Below are 15,386 nucleotides of genomic sequence, written 5' to 3'. Positions count from 1 at the left end.
ATTTGATGTTGTTATTGTTTTTACTCCCGATCTACTTTGAGAACAGATCTCCGGAAACTGACAGGAAAGAGAAAAGTGAAAAGGCAGAAGCTTGTATTGTTCCTAAGCTTTTCTTTGTCCTAAACAGCTAAGTTGGGGCTCTTTCTACAAAGCCATCTCTGCCTGTCATCGTTCAGAATCCGAGGCAAAGCAGCAAACCCCCGGATTGCTACATGCACACCTTGAAGTGACTGAAGATCTGATAAATTTGGAGTTCCTTGTTAAAAAATAATAAACTTGGAGCTCTATTTCCATTTCAACTTGTTTAAAAGTGACGATAATGGTAATAAAAATATGAAATAAACAGCCTACAGCACTGAAAATGGCAACCTAAAATGTTGAAATATTGCTTTTTACATGAGCATCTCCGGTAGCTTCCCTAACACATCTCCTATTTTTGGATATCTCCTAAACGAGCCTTTCCATCCCCCAAATATAAGTGACCTCTTATGTCACCTATCTAGCGCTACAGGTTGCCACCGTCCACTGACGTACGGGTCATCTTTTACAAGATACCAATAAAATAAAGGAGAGTGAGATATAGAGATTGAGATTTAGGAGATCTGCTGGAAAGGAATAATTTAAGTAATACCCCTATATGTGGATATAGAGGATGAGTTGTACGGGAGATGCTCTAAACGAAATGTGAGCGCAACCTAGTGGAAGTCAATGATTTCCCCGGTTCAAAATCCTCATTATTTATAAACTTGCATTTCAGTAACTCCTGTCAAAAAAATGAAAAAGGGAACAGTTATTTCAATGCAATAGATGAAATAGAGCCATGAACACCCCACCCCAAACCCCCCTTCTATCTGTTTACAGTAGACAAAAGTTTATTTGGAATGCTTGATAGTGAACTCAGAAATTACTGCTTAATTTTGACGGCGGCTCTTACGCTAACTGTTTGTCTTGCTGGTAACTCGGTCCAACTGAAGTGCCAGACTCATTCACTCAGGCCCCAGCTGACGTTTTTGATAAAAGCAGTCGATACTGTTATACACAAGATGCCTGCTCAGACATGAAAACACAAAGTGAGAAACTATAGCAGAATACCATAAAAATCTTAAATTTCCTCCCCTGCAGCTAAAGTTTGGAGGAGATACAAAAGGTATGAAAAACACCATGCAGAGAAGCAGAATGATATAAGATGAAATCTTGACATTCTCTCAAGCAATCAAAATCCCTTACTGTACGATCCTAAATGGACTTGGTTTACTTTAATGGGGGAGACAAATCAGTGCAGTGCAATAATGGTGAATGCATGTTCCATCATATAATCAGGTGAGAAAGTCACATCTCCAGATATATCATTTCTTTTGTCATCCGATTTATGTACGAGAAACATCTAACTTCCTAAGTCAGATGTCCTTTTGCGATAACCTGATACAAGCAGAATAGGGTATAACAGATGTTCAAGGTTAGGAGTGCTCATATCTTGGGATTCGAACCTGATACAAGCAGAATAGGGTATAACAGATGTTCAAGGTTAGGTGTGCTCATATCTTGGGATTCTGAAGTAATGAACATGTTTGCCAAAGTCAGTAAATCAGGATTTAGAAGAGCGTTCAACCTCATAGGTTACTATCGTTGCCGTCTGCTTCTACTGCCTCAATTTGATCAAAATCTAGATCAAAAAAGCTCTCTTTACCAAAAAGTGACAATTGGACAGTGGCCTATGAGAGGTTACACTTGTTAGATAACCAAATAATTACCAGAAGAAAAGAGGTGAAGCTGTCATCGGCCAAACCTTCTTATTTTTGCGGTTCACTTCCAGGAGGGATCCAGTGAAGCCTGTGAGAGGTCCAGAGAGAACATGAACACTAGCACCAGGTATAAAAACATTGTGGCTGGTGCCTCCTTTTGAGGGTGATTTCTTAAACTGTCTTTTGATCTTATTAATTAACATAAGTTCAGAATCTTCAACAGGTTTGCTGAAAGACTCGACATTTCCCATGTTCTCCATTTCTTCAAATTCTCAGTCAGCTTTCTCTTGTTCCTCCTTTTTTTCTCTAATAATTGATTCAACTTCTTCAACTGGAATGTGTTTTGGCTTTTTAATCTGCCTCTTGCTGCACAGTACAGATATTAGCACGAAGACAGGTATAAGACACGCAACCCGCAAACTGAATAACTGATCATAGAAGATACTACGAGGAGATGTGATCTGCTATAGTACTATTGTAGCAGTATATTCATGTAGTGATTTCGATAATCTGTATGGCATGATTAATATTTCATACTTGTTACCATTACACCAAGCAAATTATTGTGATAATTATTTTTTCTTGCAAAAATAATATCCTGATCATCAAAGAAATACCCTATTACTTTCAGGTAACACTTAATGGTGCATGCTGATCGCTTATGAGGTTAAAGGATGATTGTGCAATTAAGGATGGCATATATTTGTTTGGACATGGTTACCATATCCATGGTGACCAGTATTGTCTTAAGTTCTCAAATAAATGTCAAAATGAGATGCTATCTATTATCTAAGGTCAAGTACTCTAATGTATAATCATTTATTGAATAGTCCCAAAAAGATTATGAAAGTATCCACCTAAAACAAAAATCATAACAATGCTAGTTAATAACATGTCAAGAATTAAAAAAAAAACAAAAATCAATGAATGGAAAGAACTCAGGGAAGTACTCACATAGAACCAACTGTAGCTCCAATAAAGCCGTAACAACCCTCTGTATCTCTGATGAAGTCATGAAGCTCCTTGTTTAAAGTGCAATGCAGAAAGACCAATCCAGGATGCAAAGGCTTTGATTTGACACTGACAGAGCCACTTCTCAATCTCCTCTTGACTTGGATGGATGGATTATAAATCTGCGAATAACTTTTGTGAAAAATACAATGCTAAAAGAAATGGTATGCAAGAGAAGTCATTCAGGTGGACTTGCAGTGAGCCATTTCCTATGAGGAATGGTAACATGGTAAGTTGGAGAATGATCGGATTGATATCAGAAATTAGTACTCCCAATCTCGCCACAATTAAGTGCTTACAGTAACATGAATCGCGGACCCAAGTTAATACAGATTGTCACAGTGACTACCATCCAACTAAACGAGTCACAGTTTTAAAGCATTTTAAGTACAATTTGGCAGGTCACTTGTCATCAATCACTTTCAACATAGTGCATATGTTTCGCATGTTAGATGTGAAATTTTAACAGTCGCACGACAACTTCACTGTGATGTTGCTCGTGGCATAATTGGTATAAACATGATGAGACAACCTAAACATTGCACTGAGTTGTAAATTATGTCAAGTATTCGGCAAAATGCTCGGTATAAACATGATGCGGCAAATACTTTGAAGGAGACTTCTGGGTAGGGCGGGAATGGCCTTGGTGAGGGGGTTAATTATTTTTTTTATCACTCTACCGATGGCACATTCTAAAATACTACCCACCTAGATTTCATCACTCAAATACCACCCGGGCCCACATTTCCATCACACCGCTCAACGCCATGCCTTCACGCTATCTCTTCGGCCGGGCGACGGAAGGAAGAGAGGGAGGGAGATGGGTGCCGGTGGGGAGGGGAAGGAGACGGCGCCAGAGGGAAGATGGCCAGGGAGAAGATGCGGCCGAGCACAACGGGGCTCAGCCTAGCGGCGGTTGGGGCTCACCCGAGAGAAGGGGGCGCTGGGGAGAAGACGATGCCGAAGAGGGATGGGCCAGTGGCGACGCGCCGGCGGGATAGCTGGCAAGGCCAGCCAAGCGGTGGCAGCATCCGGCAGGCTACGTCGGAGGCGAGCGCACCGGCGGGATAGCTGGCCAGGCCAGCCGAGCGGTGGCAGCATCCGGTAGGCTACGCCGGAGGCGAGCGCACCGGCGATCGAGCGGTGCAGAAGCCAGGACGGTGTGGCGATTCGACAGGGAAGGGCCGACAGAGAGGACGTGCGGTGGAGCACGACCAAACGATAGTTGGGGCGGCGGTGTTGGATAATCCAGCTTGGTTTAGCTCCTATTTCTTAGCTGTTTTCTTTTCTGAATAAGTGAGCTCGGTCAATTCAGTTCGAGCGCGTTTGTAGCAGCTTGACGCATGCCAAGTTCATGCAGTGGCTTTCCTGTTTTCTAGCTGGTAGTGGTCACCGTGCGCGCAATGCTCTCATTCGTGGGATGGCGCGAACCAGTCGGAGGTCGTGGCGCGCACGGCGTAGTGGAGTTTGTGGCTACGGCCTTTTGTAATCGTGGTGTATATATTTCGATCAATAGAGTCCAGAAAAGAGGTGGTCTTAGCGGCACCAAACTCTTGTGTTCCAGTGTGTGTTCGCGTTGAGTTTCTGTGCGGGTTTTTCATCGACCCAGGGTAGTCTTCTCCGTCTCCGGCGACGGTCGCCGACGAGCAGGAGGCCACAACTGGTATCAGAGCTCCGGTACCGCCGTTGGGTTCGCGATCGCGCCATCGAGTGGGCACTCATGCTGCGCGGTCGTTCTGCATCGCCGTTCCGACGCCGTCAGCGCGACACGTCGCCGTAGCTGGGGAGCAGCAGCGGCAATGGCAGTTCGGGCAGAAATCTGGTGATCCACCGGATCACCAAGGAGGTGAGTGGGAGCGGGCAATACCCGACTCTCACACGTACAAACTACTTCGACTGGGCGGCGCTGATGAAGGTCATGCTTCGAGCGCGCGGCCTATGGGAGGTGGTGAGCCTCGGCGCCGTCGACGTCGACTTCACCGACGATCGCACGGCGCTCGAGGTGATTTCCAAGGCTGTTCCGCCAGAGATGATGGGTGTCGTGGCAACCAAGCCCTCGGCGAAGGCGACTTGGGACGCCATCCGCACCAGGCACGTGGCGTCGAGCGGGTGTGGCGCGCCAAGGCGAACACGCTCCGGCGAGACTTCGACTCGTTGCGGTTCCGCGATGGGGAGACCATCGACGACTTCTCCCTCCGCATCAACGGGATCGTGCACCAACTGGCGGTCCTAGGCGAGGAGGTCGAAGAGGAGGACGTCGTGCGTAAGTTTCTCCAGGCGGTCCCGGCGAGGTATGCGCAAATCGCAATGGCGATCGAGACACTGCATGATCTGAGCCAGGTCTCGGTGGAGGAGCTGATCGCGCGACTGAAGGCGACGGAGGAGCGCTACGACCTCGGAGGGAGCAGCATCGGCGCCGCGGCCAAGCTGAACCTGTCTAAGGACGAGCTGGTGGCGCGCGTCGTGTCGCGTCTTCAACTCTCCGCCAGCAGTGGCTCGGGTGGCAACCGCTCGTTGTCATCGGGCCAGAGCCGAGGCCGTGGCGGCGCCCGCGGTAAAGACGCCGGGAGCTCTGATGGTTCGAGGCCACCGAAGCTCGCTGGCGGGAACGGCAAGGGGAAGAAGACGATCGCCGCCGACGAGTGCCGGTACTGTGGCAAGACGGGCCACTGGGCCCGAGAATGCCGCAAGAAGAAGCGCGATGAGCAGGCCCGAAAGGCGAAGCAGCCCGGAACAAGACGATTAGAACTGGAACACTGGGCCTTTTTAGTGGGTCCATGGTGTGAATGAATACCTCTCGGGCCAGGATCCATCTGGATGCGGGCTATAGAATCTTATTTAAAAAATTCTCCTATTATAATTATTTATGATTATATGTGTCTACTTTTTTATTTTTTACTTAGCTATTAAATTATAAAAGAAATAGTATAGTGCATCTTTTTAAACAGGCTCTTACAGAATTGCGCATAGGAGAGGGAGAAGGCGGGCTCTCCTCTCCGTTCGTTTCCGCCTCCCCGACGGAAGAAGAGCAAAACCCTAGTCGGCGAAGGACGCTGGACGGCTGGAGGCGCGCTGTGCTGCTCGTCGCGCCTGGACATCCCAACGCCGCCTCTCAAGGATCCAGACCGTCGTTTTCCTTCCCCATAAGTATCTCCTTCCTCGTATCACTTCTCTGCTCTTCTCCTTCTGCTTCTTCTCTGGATGATTTGTTAATTGGTTCGGCTTTGCGTTTCTTGGTGCGCTCTGCTTTTTGCAGGTGAGGCGTAGCAATGGCTGCGAAAGGCGGGCCGACCAATTTGGAGAAGGAGCAGGTATATTCATTTAGCTTGATGCCTTTTTTTCTTTCAGTTTTATATTTATTGCTCATTCTGGGCGTCTTTGAGCAGATGTTTGGGATGGCGGAGAAGGAGATGGAGTACAGGGTTGATCTTTTCAATAGGTGAGCGATATGCTTCCTGCTTGCCTGAGATCACTAATGATACAAGAAGTACACCAGTGCCAGTTGTTGTCTTTGTAGTTTCAAATTACTGTATTAGTCATCATCATTACCTGGAAAAACAAAAGATTTCAATTGAATTACAGTGTTATCCCAACCTCTTGGCGTCACAAACTTATATCACTAGTGCAAATGTGCAATATTGTAGAGAATGTGATCCCGGTGATGTTTAATGCTTTCATCATGCTTGTCTTGCAAACTAATCATTCTTACGATATATCAAGTGGTTGCAAATGCTATTGGCAATGCAAATTGTCATCAACAACTATGCATTGAAAAGAGAGAGATATTGTATTCATTACCACTTAGTTGTTCCAGCAATAAATAAAAGAGAGATCATAAATTAAATCAGGATCCTGTCAACACTCAGCACAGAGATGCTTCTCATTATTAATGATACATTGGTAACATCTTACTGGAGTTATTGAAATATTGCGGCTTTTCCTAACAAGTGATATCTGCTTCATACGGTTAAGCCTACATCCTTCAAACACACTCAAACATAGATAATGTAATTATAGAGTTTTCCTGCTCTTCTGAAAGTCTGCCATGCTTATAGTAATAGACATTAAAAATTACTACTCTTATATCTCTCCTCTCAATCCAGTCGTTTCACAGGAGGATTAGTTTTGGTTGCCGGTTAATATATGCTCGTTCTGATACAGTGTCATTGTGCTTTATGCAGGCTTACACAGACTTGTTTCGACAAGTGCATTGAGAAAAGGTACAGAAATAATCTGCTTATATTTTGCATAACTAGAAATCTTCAAATCGTTGTTTTATGAACTTGTTAGCATATCCTTATTTCAGTTTTAGTGAATAGCATTTTCATCTAAAGTACTGTAGATATATCTTATTCAATGTTGTTGTATGAGGATAATCGTATAATTCAGCTAAGGTGGACAAGATAGTGAATTATAATGTATTACATTTTCATCTAAAGTACTTTAGATATATCTTATTCAATGTTGTTGTATGAGGATAATCATATAATTCAGCTAAGGTGGACAAGATAGTGAATTATAATGCATTACATTTCAAGCCTGGGAACTCCTTTTGGCACATTGTTAGTGAGAATTAGGAAGGATTTATCATCTGTCAGATTTAACTATGCTCTTTTCTCTGGGGATTTTATTTCATCAGGTATAAAGAAGCTGAGCTCAATATGGGTGAGAACAGTTGCATCGATCGATGTGTTTCAAAGTACTGGCAGGCAAGTTTGTTGATACTTTTTCTCTTTCCTGATTCATTTTTGTGCTCATTTGGTTGCATAAAGTGTTTATAGCTAATCTACAGAGTGTATTATACATGGCTGTGCACTCATTAAATTTGTGAAAATTATTGTCCTTGATGGTGTCCTGCATACTCAAGGATTTAGGTTGGAACAGAACTATGATTTGCATCTGCTTATTGCGAACAAAGACAGTTTGTGATCTCCATCCAGAGAGGCCTGAAGATATACATGCTCGCTCTATTGTTTTTTACTATGATAGTTTTAATGCAGTAGCCTTCACTCTATATCTACTTCAGAAATATGCGACTCTTTTATGTATCTGCTTGAGTCTTTGAAATATGGAGACAGGTTAAGAAAGGCATCTGTTTGGTTTGATGCCTAAGGTTGCCATGCCTAACCTTAGTTGTGTTATAGTTACTTAGGTAAGTGTTTGATTGACTGCCAGAATCGTGGCTGTCACACTTTCTTATCATGGCTGCCACACTTTCTTATTGTGGCTGCCACACTTTCTTAGCCCTTTGGCTTATGTGTCATAGACACGTTTTCTGCCAAACTTTGACACACTTGCAGGCTTGTGGTGAGAATTTTCTTCGCCACACTTTTTGGGACACGCCACACTTTCTCTAACTTGGTTATGGCAAAATTAGGCATCAACCAAACAGTCTCCAAGATGCGACATTAGCACAATAGTTTCCTGAATTCCTACCATGCCACTTTTTTCCATGTCGATAAGCTGGCAATAGTTTTCTCGTTTGATTTGAGATACCTGCTGGTTTGGTTCTATCAATTCATCAATTGCTACTTGTTTATGTCTCACTCTTTTAATCCCTGCCCTTTGGGCCATTCATTTCAGGTGACTAATTTAGTCGGTCAGCTTCTTGGGAACCGGCCTCAGATGTGAACTGAGAAGCACCAGTTGCATTTTGTAGCAGAATCTCGTCGCTCTGTTCCTTCATTTTGGTTGGTTTTAGAATGTTGCCACTTGCTACTAAGTACACGAGTACAGCACCAGTGACTTGCTAATTCCTGGACTGCTCAAGGAAATCCCAGTATCCTGCCCTTTCCGGTGATGTACCTTTTCTATGAATCATGAACAGGGAACATGCCTATAATAATTTGATACAGCTTGAGAGAATAATTCTGCTGCGAAAGTTGGCCATGTTTCGTAGTTAACTGTATGGATGTCTTTCTGCTGACATAACTTCTGGACTGCTCGCAACTTTTGACTACCTGAGTCATAGCCGAACGGTCCATTATAGACATTACAATCCACGCTAATCAGAGTGCATTCTCACGTAAGTATTTTGATTCACCTGTTTCAGTGTACAAGGGCACCTTGAATTAGCCTTTACTGTGGTGCCAATATTATGAAAGTATTTTTAAGATGAATCTATATGTATCATTCACGAGACATACATCTGAATACATCGTAGTTAAAACTAAAATTTGTTTGCATGCACACTCAAAGTGTCACTTTCTTTTGCTGAAAGCGTCCTAACTTGGTTTGAGGAATAATGTATCATCTAGTCTTAATGATAGATCTAGCACATGCTAACATCATCTCACAAAAAATTATGGGATTCCATGATATGACCAGCTCATTCCAGAATGATTTGCTTTCTAACACACACACACACACACACACACACACACACACAAATGTAGTATACTAGTATCACTTGCTTACCAAGTACTTATGCTGTTATGCATATAGCTTTCCCTTAACTAGATAATGGAGCAAGTAGCTCGATGATGTAGCTATATTCACTCTAAGCATATGCATAAGAGCACCTTGCACCAGAGATGCCCTCAAGGATTAACCATAGTTGAACGGCATCTGCTGCCCCATACTCTGCTTAGTAGTCTTAACCATACATGCACTTCACTCATGGCTGTGGAATAACTTTAGCTATCAAGCACGGAACAAATACTTCCGCAGTATTATGTCATGAAGACTCCGAGGATGCCTGATTGATCAAATAACTTAAGTTTTTAATCCTGAGAAAATTTTGAAAGTTTGTATATACAAGCCTTTTTTGGAATAAAATGAAAAATTGTCACTTTACAATCTCACATCAACAGAATGCTATCACAATACTAGTTGCCCATTTCTGTATTCATGAATATATTGGAGGTGTAATAACAGCCAACCTAGGAGTTTTTTTTACTTGTAAAACCACTGGAGATACCGATACAAGTTAGGGAATACCAAAATCAGCCCTACTGGTGGCAAGCATTGGAGGCACCCAAAATGCAGGCGATCTAGGTACAAGCAGAGAAGGCATCATATTTAGGGCTATACAGTTCTAGCTCTACTCTTTCTTTCGGCTTCCAAAGCAGTGCCTTTCTTTAGTGCTTCATGGCTTTCAGCCTCCCTTCCCAGGCCAAGAAGTGCCATCGCTTGCAGGTAGTGTCCAATCGGCCACCCAGGTGCAATGTCCTCAGCCTTCTTCGCGTCCTCTAGGCCTTCCTGCATCTTCCCAGCCACCATGTATGCGAAGCATCGTCGCGCCAGCATAGTTGGAGACACCAGTGCACCTGTGTCGAGAAACTGCCAAACAACCAATGTCAGATCAATAGGCTGAAAAATGATACCAATGAAACATCATCCAGCAACACACTGTATCTTACTACTATATTTTAGCATGCAGGCACAGTGCAATACATCCAGTGTTCAGAGTTTGAAGTTTAGGTCACCATTAGTGGAGTTGGAAATAAACCCGTGAATTGGTTGCAACCAAACCCAACCCACCTATAAGGTATCATTCTGAATCATGAAAGAACCCAAAACTACCTAAAGCTAAATTGGTAAAAAGCATTTTGGGCTCCAACTGACTACAAGCAACAAAAAGGCCTTGGTCCCAAGGAGTCATGGAAATTCACAGCCTAGATGTCAAATTCAACTCAAGCCAATGGTTTGGAGCTACTTCACATCTCTCACTTCCATGCGAAAAAGAGAACTGTTTCCTAAACATAAGCACACCAATGCTATTAGACATGTCATCCCAATTTAGTCACAACGCCACCTGACTCAAACCTCAATACAGGTCATTAAACCCATTAAAGAACCAAATTTGGAAACATTACTTATTAAACCCATTTGTATGCCTAGTTGGAAGAAAAACAACCTAAAAGTGATTGAAAACATTGAAGCAGCAGATGTATCAATTTGAAATTGGAGAATTATATTTGTTTATCACATGATAATACAAACATACCCTTGAGTAACACTCGAGTGCAGTTACAAAATCCTTGGACTCAAAGGCATTATCTGCATGCCTCTTAACAACAAAACTTTCAGATAGCTGGCCAGTCCATGACTGTAGAGATACCTGCAAGTTCCAACATTCCAAATACATATGTAAGACATATAGCATCAAGTACTCTTTCCCTAAGTTATCATTCATATCAACACTTCATGAACAATTTCAGAAAATGGCCTTCTTGGGCTATAGCCAAAACTGGAAATGTGGCATTAACCAGCCAGAATGGTTTACTAGCAAATAGTTCTTTTACCTCAGAATTCGAAATGTCATCCTCATTATATCCATCATCCTCTAATATCTCATGTACCATATTCAGGTCCGCTCTGGCAAAAGCTTTCCCAATGGCAGACAATGAGACTTGTTCTGAGTTTTCCTTATCATGCTGGATTCCCAACAAAGTGCGCGAAGGAGTCTGCGTCAAAATTCAGTTAGAAATATTAAGCAAGCAAAGCAATATAACTAATGAGATAAGTTCTTCTGATAGATAATGTCAACAGAAAAAACAACATAAAATGTATGGCACACAAGACCAGCATTTGTGTTCCGAACACATACACTAAGTATTTTCCATTGAAAGAACATCATATCTACTAGTTGGAATTTGCAATACAAACAAATTTAATAGGGGACATTTGCAGCATCAACAATCAATCTTATATGAAACCCAAGGTATAGGCATTAGACCATGAAAAATAGCAGCAAGAAAGAATATTACAGATGCATCTTTCTGGAGACTTGCAAGACCAGACACTACTGCTTTCAGGTTTGGCCGGTCACGTGCTTCATATTGCAAGCAACGGGATACTAATCGCATCAAGTCAGTTCCATCAGAGTTGGAGACATGACCTTCCAAGCAAGAATCCATCAGCACCAAGAAAGTCTTTCCTCTTACAAGGTCAAGTGCCTACAGAAAAGCAAAGCTAAAATCAATGTTTTCCTTGGATAAAATCGATCAATGGCAACAGTTAGTCACACTAAGTGTCGACACAGAACACACTACAATGCTCATATATTATCTTTGGAGAACATATTTAAAGCACACACACCGAAGGAAACATCCAACAGTGAGAAGAACTACTTACATGGCTTGGTGGAATGTGCTTTCCACTTAGGAGATCAAGCAAGATAGTACCAAAACTGTAGACCACACTCTCTGGACTTACTCTGCCTGCAGAACAGATAACAGTTAAGAAACAAATAAAAGCCCTATTCCCTAAAGCTTTCATTTCATGGCAATAGTAAGAGATCGCAAACTTGGTATGTATGTGACACACTTACCTGTCTTAAGGTACTCCGGAGGTGTGAAGGCCAAATTGGTACTGTAACTCTTTCCATCCCTGCTGTTCTTCATCATACCAAAACATGATAGTCTAGGGTTACCATCCTACAATTCACAATCCAAAATCAAAAGGATTAATGCTTTAGTTTGAAAGGCCTGAGGGCAACTAAGGCGAACAAGTAGAGGCTCACCACATCAAAGACGACCCTGTATGCATGCAGGTCATGATACAGAGCTCTTCCTTTGCTACTGCAGTAGTCCAACGCCTGTGCCACATAAAGCGCAGCCCTCATCCTCATTGCCCAACTCAATGGGTTTGTCTCCCCTGCCATGCATAACCACGAGGGCAAAATGCAACCATCATATTCAAAATGCAGCCAATTATAGAAAATCCTAAATGATCCTAACCGCCAAACTCCACACGCGCGAACCGCATTTAAAAGGTCATGCAATGGAAACCCTTCCTAATAAGTACCATTCGTCCAAACCAACATTTGCAAGTTAGATGAGTTAGATGCAATTAAGCTATAAATATCCACTAGAAATGCGTAAAAAAATAATGCATGGATGCCTGTCACTGCACCTCCAAACAAAATACTAACCAGAAGCATTTATAGAAAACCAGTGTGTTGATTTCCAGTTAGCCTAAAGTACAGAAATAGCGCCAGACAAAACAAACAGCTAAAGTATTCTGCAGCAGAAATTGCTTCAAAACAAAACACTGACCAGAAGCATTTATAGAAAACCAGTGTGCTGATTTGAGTGATTTCCAGTTAGCCTAAAGTACGGAAATAGCACCAGACAAAAGAAACAGCTAAAGGATTTTGTGGCAGAAATTACTTCAACCCTCTCCAATGGAAAGCAACAATTCCACACTGGATATATGTGACAAGCACACATCCTTAAATAAGGGTCCCAATCTTACCACTTTGATGCTAAATTCGACTACTAGTCTACTATCAAACCAGAAACAACTCCAGCAGAGCCCAAATGTATTGATTGCATCTATTGTAAGAGAACAGCAAGTAAGCAAAAATACAAACATACAGTGGAAAAGATGCTTTGCCAAGGTCTCATGCGGCATGAACTCGGCGACGAGCAGCCGCTCGCCGCTCTCGGAGCAGCATCCGATCAGGTTGGCCAGCCGGCCACTCCTCAGCTGCCCAACAGCCCTCGCCTCCTCCTGCATCCACAGACATACATCCATTCAATCAGACGCCACAAAGGCTAGAGACATACAAGAAATGATCCATGACACGAAGCAAGCTACACGGACCAAGAACTGGCGGGAGTCCGGCCAGGCGGAGCGGCCGAAGCGCTTGATGGCGACGGTGCGGCCGGAGCTGAAGAGCGTGCCGCGGTAGACCACGTTGGGCGCCTTCTCGCCGTGCTCCGACACGATGCGGTCGGGAGCGAAGCCGTCAGTCGCCGCCCGGAGCTCGTCGAGGCTGTACTCGGCGAACACCGGAACGCCGCTGCCGTCATCCTCGGCGGCGCCATTCTCTGCACAGGAAAACAACACCGGCGTCGGATCAGGACCAAGGACGAGAGCAGACACAGCAGCACACCTCAGAATCAAGAGGAAACACTTGTGATTAACTACGCATTGCTCTCCGTCACGAGATTATCCGAATAAAAGCAGAGAACTAAACGGAAGCAAGTCCGAAATCTCGCGAGAACAACCGAATTCGTCGAACCAAGTAGAGAAACGTGTCGAATCAGCGACAAGCAGCTAGAGCAAAATGAGATTCGGATCGTTCTTGCGCGTCCAAAGAAAATAACCTCATGGATCGGGACCACACGCAACGAATTCCAGCGAGATCGACGGGGGCCAACACCACAACCAAAGCACGAAATCACGCACGCAGGCAGAAACGAACAACAAAAAAAATCCACAAAAAACGCAACAAAAACAAAAGAGCCAACCCCAAATGCCGGGCCGCCGCCGCCCCCAAGAAATAAAACAGAAGCAGCAAGAGAAATAAACCACCAAACCGAGAACAGAAGAATCCTCGCGAGCCAGGAGTGGCAATGCGCGGTAGGTGGGTACCAAGCATCGGCGATTTGAAGTGGGGAGGCCACCAGCAGACGGAGAGCTTGGAGCAGCGAGCACCCATGGCAGCGTTCGCCTAGATCTCGCGCGGCTCCTCGCAGCAAGCGACGGTTCCTTCCGCCCCACCACCAGCACCACCTCTCTCGCTCGCCTGCTACTGGTAGGACTCGAATAGAGTAAGACTAAAATACTTGCGAAGTGCGAGAAGAGGAGAGAGGAGATAGAGAGAGAGGGGACTGGGAGGGAGAGAGTGAGGAAGAAAGGACCGGGTGGGGTGCTCGGGTTGTGGATCCTAGGAAGGTGGTGGGCTTTTCCCTGCTTTTTAGCCCCCTGCTGCCTGCAGCCTGTTTGTTCCTCTCAATCTTTCTCCTCCACCCTTCATATACTCGCGAATTATTCTCTGTTTCACTGGAAAACCGGAGGATTTTCTCATCTTTTTTAAAAGCGCCAGATCAGGGCCGCCCTGGCCCCAAAACCGAGCGGCTCCTTTTTCATATATATCTATATATAATTTGTATGTCTAATAGTCATACTATAATAAATATAATTAGATCTAAAGTACCAGCTATTTCTAGCAGTGCGTACGGTAGAATGTAAGTGATCTGGTTTCTCTAATCTATAAAAAATCAAATAACCTATCTATCTAGTCTATTTAGCTATTTACCTGTTTTATATTTTCTTCCGTCCAGACAGTTTAGTTTCTTGCGTTTCGTGAGACCATAACTCCAAGACGTCCGACATGTCCATATTTTCGATCGAGGACATACATCAGCTATTACCATATGAGTTTTTATCTTTGGTTTTTCTCCTCTATAATTTCTATTTCATCTCAAATGGATTCGACCCTTACTAAGATCGTTCTTTTAAAATATAGAAAGGTCTCTGCTTGCTTCGGTGATGCTAATACCTGCGAACAGATAGTTCCAAAGCTACTATAGCTACAAACTACCTACCGTATGTACCGATGAGTAACTAGAGCTGCACGCAGCAAGTTGTACATAGACATGTGAGTATCTCCATCTAGTTAGCATGCATTAATACAAGCATACGTACATGTACTCCGATTCTTTATAATTTTGTTCACACGAGCATTTACAATAATTTTGTTCTAGTTTACTGTAATAGACACATTTCAGGTTATTCAACCTTATCGTAAATACTCGTGAACTCTACTAAAATATTATCTTTATAATTGATATATAAATATTTTAATATTTATATTCAATAGACTCCGCTTTTAGTTTTGTCCTGAATCATAAAATCTCAGGGCCAGCCCAGCGCCAGATACTACTGCTTACCAATTGA

At 43.5% G+C, this 15,386-nt stretch overlaps 2 protein-coding genes and 1 pseudogene across 2 annotated transcripts; 1 reads left to right on the top strand and 2 right to left on the bottom strand.

The window, feature by feature from the left end:
• Positions 1-363: 363 nt before the first annotated feature.
• On the bottom strand, positions 364-3,522 carry LOC133910824 (uncharacterized; annotated as a pseudogene).
• A 2,179-nt stretch (positions 3,523-5,701) lies between these two features.
• LOC133913683 (mitochondrial import inner membrane translocase subunit TIM10-like) lies at positions 5,702-8,642 on the top strand. Its single transcript, XM_062356898.1, has 6 exons — positions 5,702-5,900; positions 6,010-6,064; positions 6,140-6,192; positions 6,935-6,973; positions 7,393-7,462; positions 8,337-8,642. The coding sequence occupies exons 2-6, from the start codon at positions 6,023-6,025 to the stop codon at positions 8,382-8,384; spliced, it is 252 nt and encodes an 83-aa protein (XP_062212882.1). The 5' UTR covers positions 5,702-5,900; positions 6,010-6,022; the 3' UTR covers positions 8,385-8,642.
• A 928-nt stretch (positions 8,643-9,570) lies between these two features.
• On the bottom strand, positions 9,571-14,432 carry LOC133913682 (serine/threonine-protein kinase BSK5-like). The gene is made up of 10 exons (XM_062356897.1): positions 14,079-14,432; positions 13,305-13,531; positions 13,076-13,211; positions 12,220-12,353; positions 12,028-12,133; positions 11,832-11,917; positions 11,465-11,653; positions 11,000-11,161; positions 10,702-10,815; positions 9,571-10,034 (listed from the first exon to the last, which is right to left on the bottom strand). The coding sequence occupies exons 1-10, from the start codon at positions 14,143-14,145 to the stop codon at positions 9,780-9,782; spliced, it is 1,476 nt and encodes a 491-aa protein (XP_062212881.1). The 5' UTR covers positions 14,146-14,432; the 3' UTR covers positions 9,571-9,779.
• Between the last annotated feature and the right edge of the window lie 954 nt (positions 14,433-15,386).

This window comes from Phragmites australis, chromosome 3 (genome assembly GCF_958298935.1).
Source record: "Phragmites australis chromosome 3, lpPhrAust1.1, whole genome shotgun sequence".
NCBI classification, from domain to species: Eukaryota; Viridiplantae; Streptophyta; class Magnoliopsida; order Poales; family Poaceae; genus Phragmites; species Phragmites australis.
Note: the sequence above shows the minus strand (reverse complement) of the source record. Positions and strands in the feature narration are given on the sequence as shown.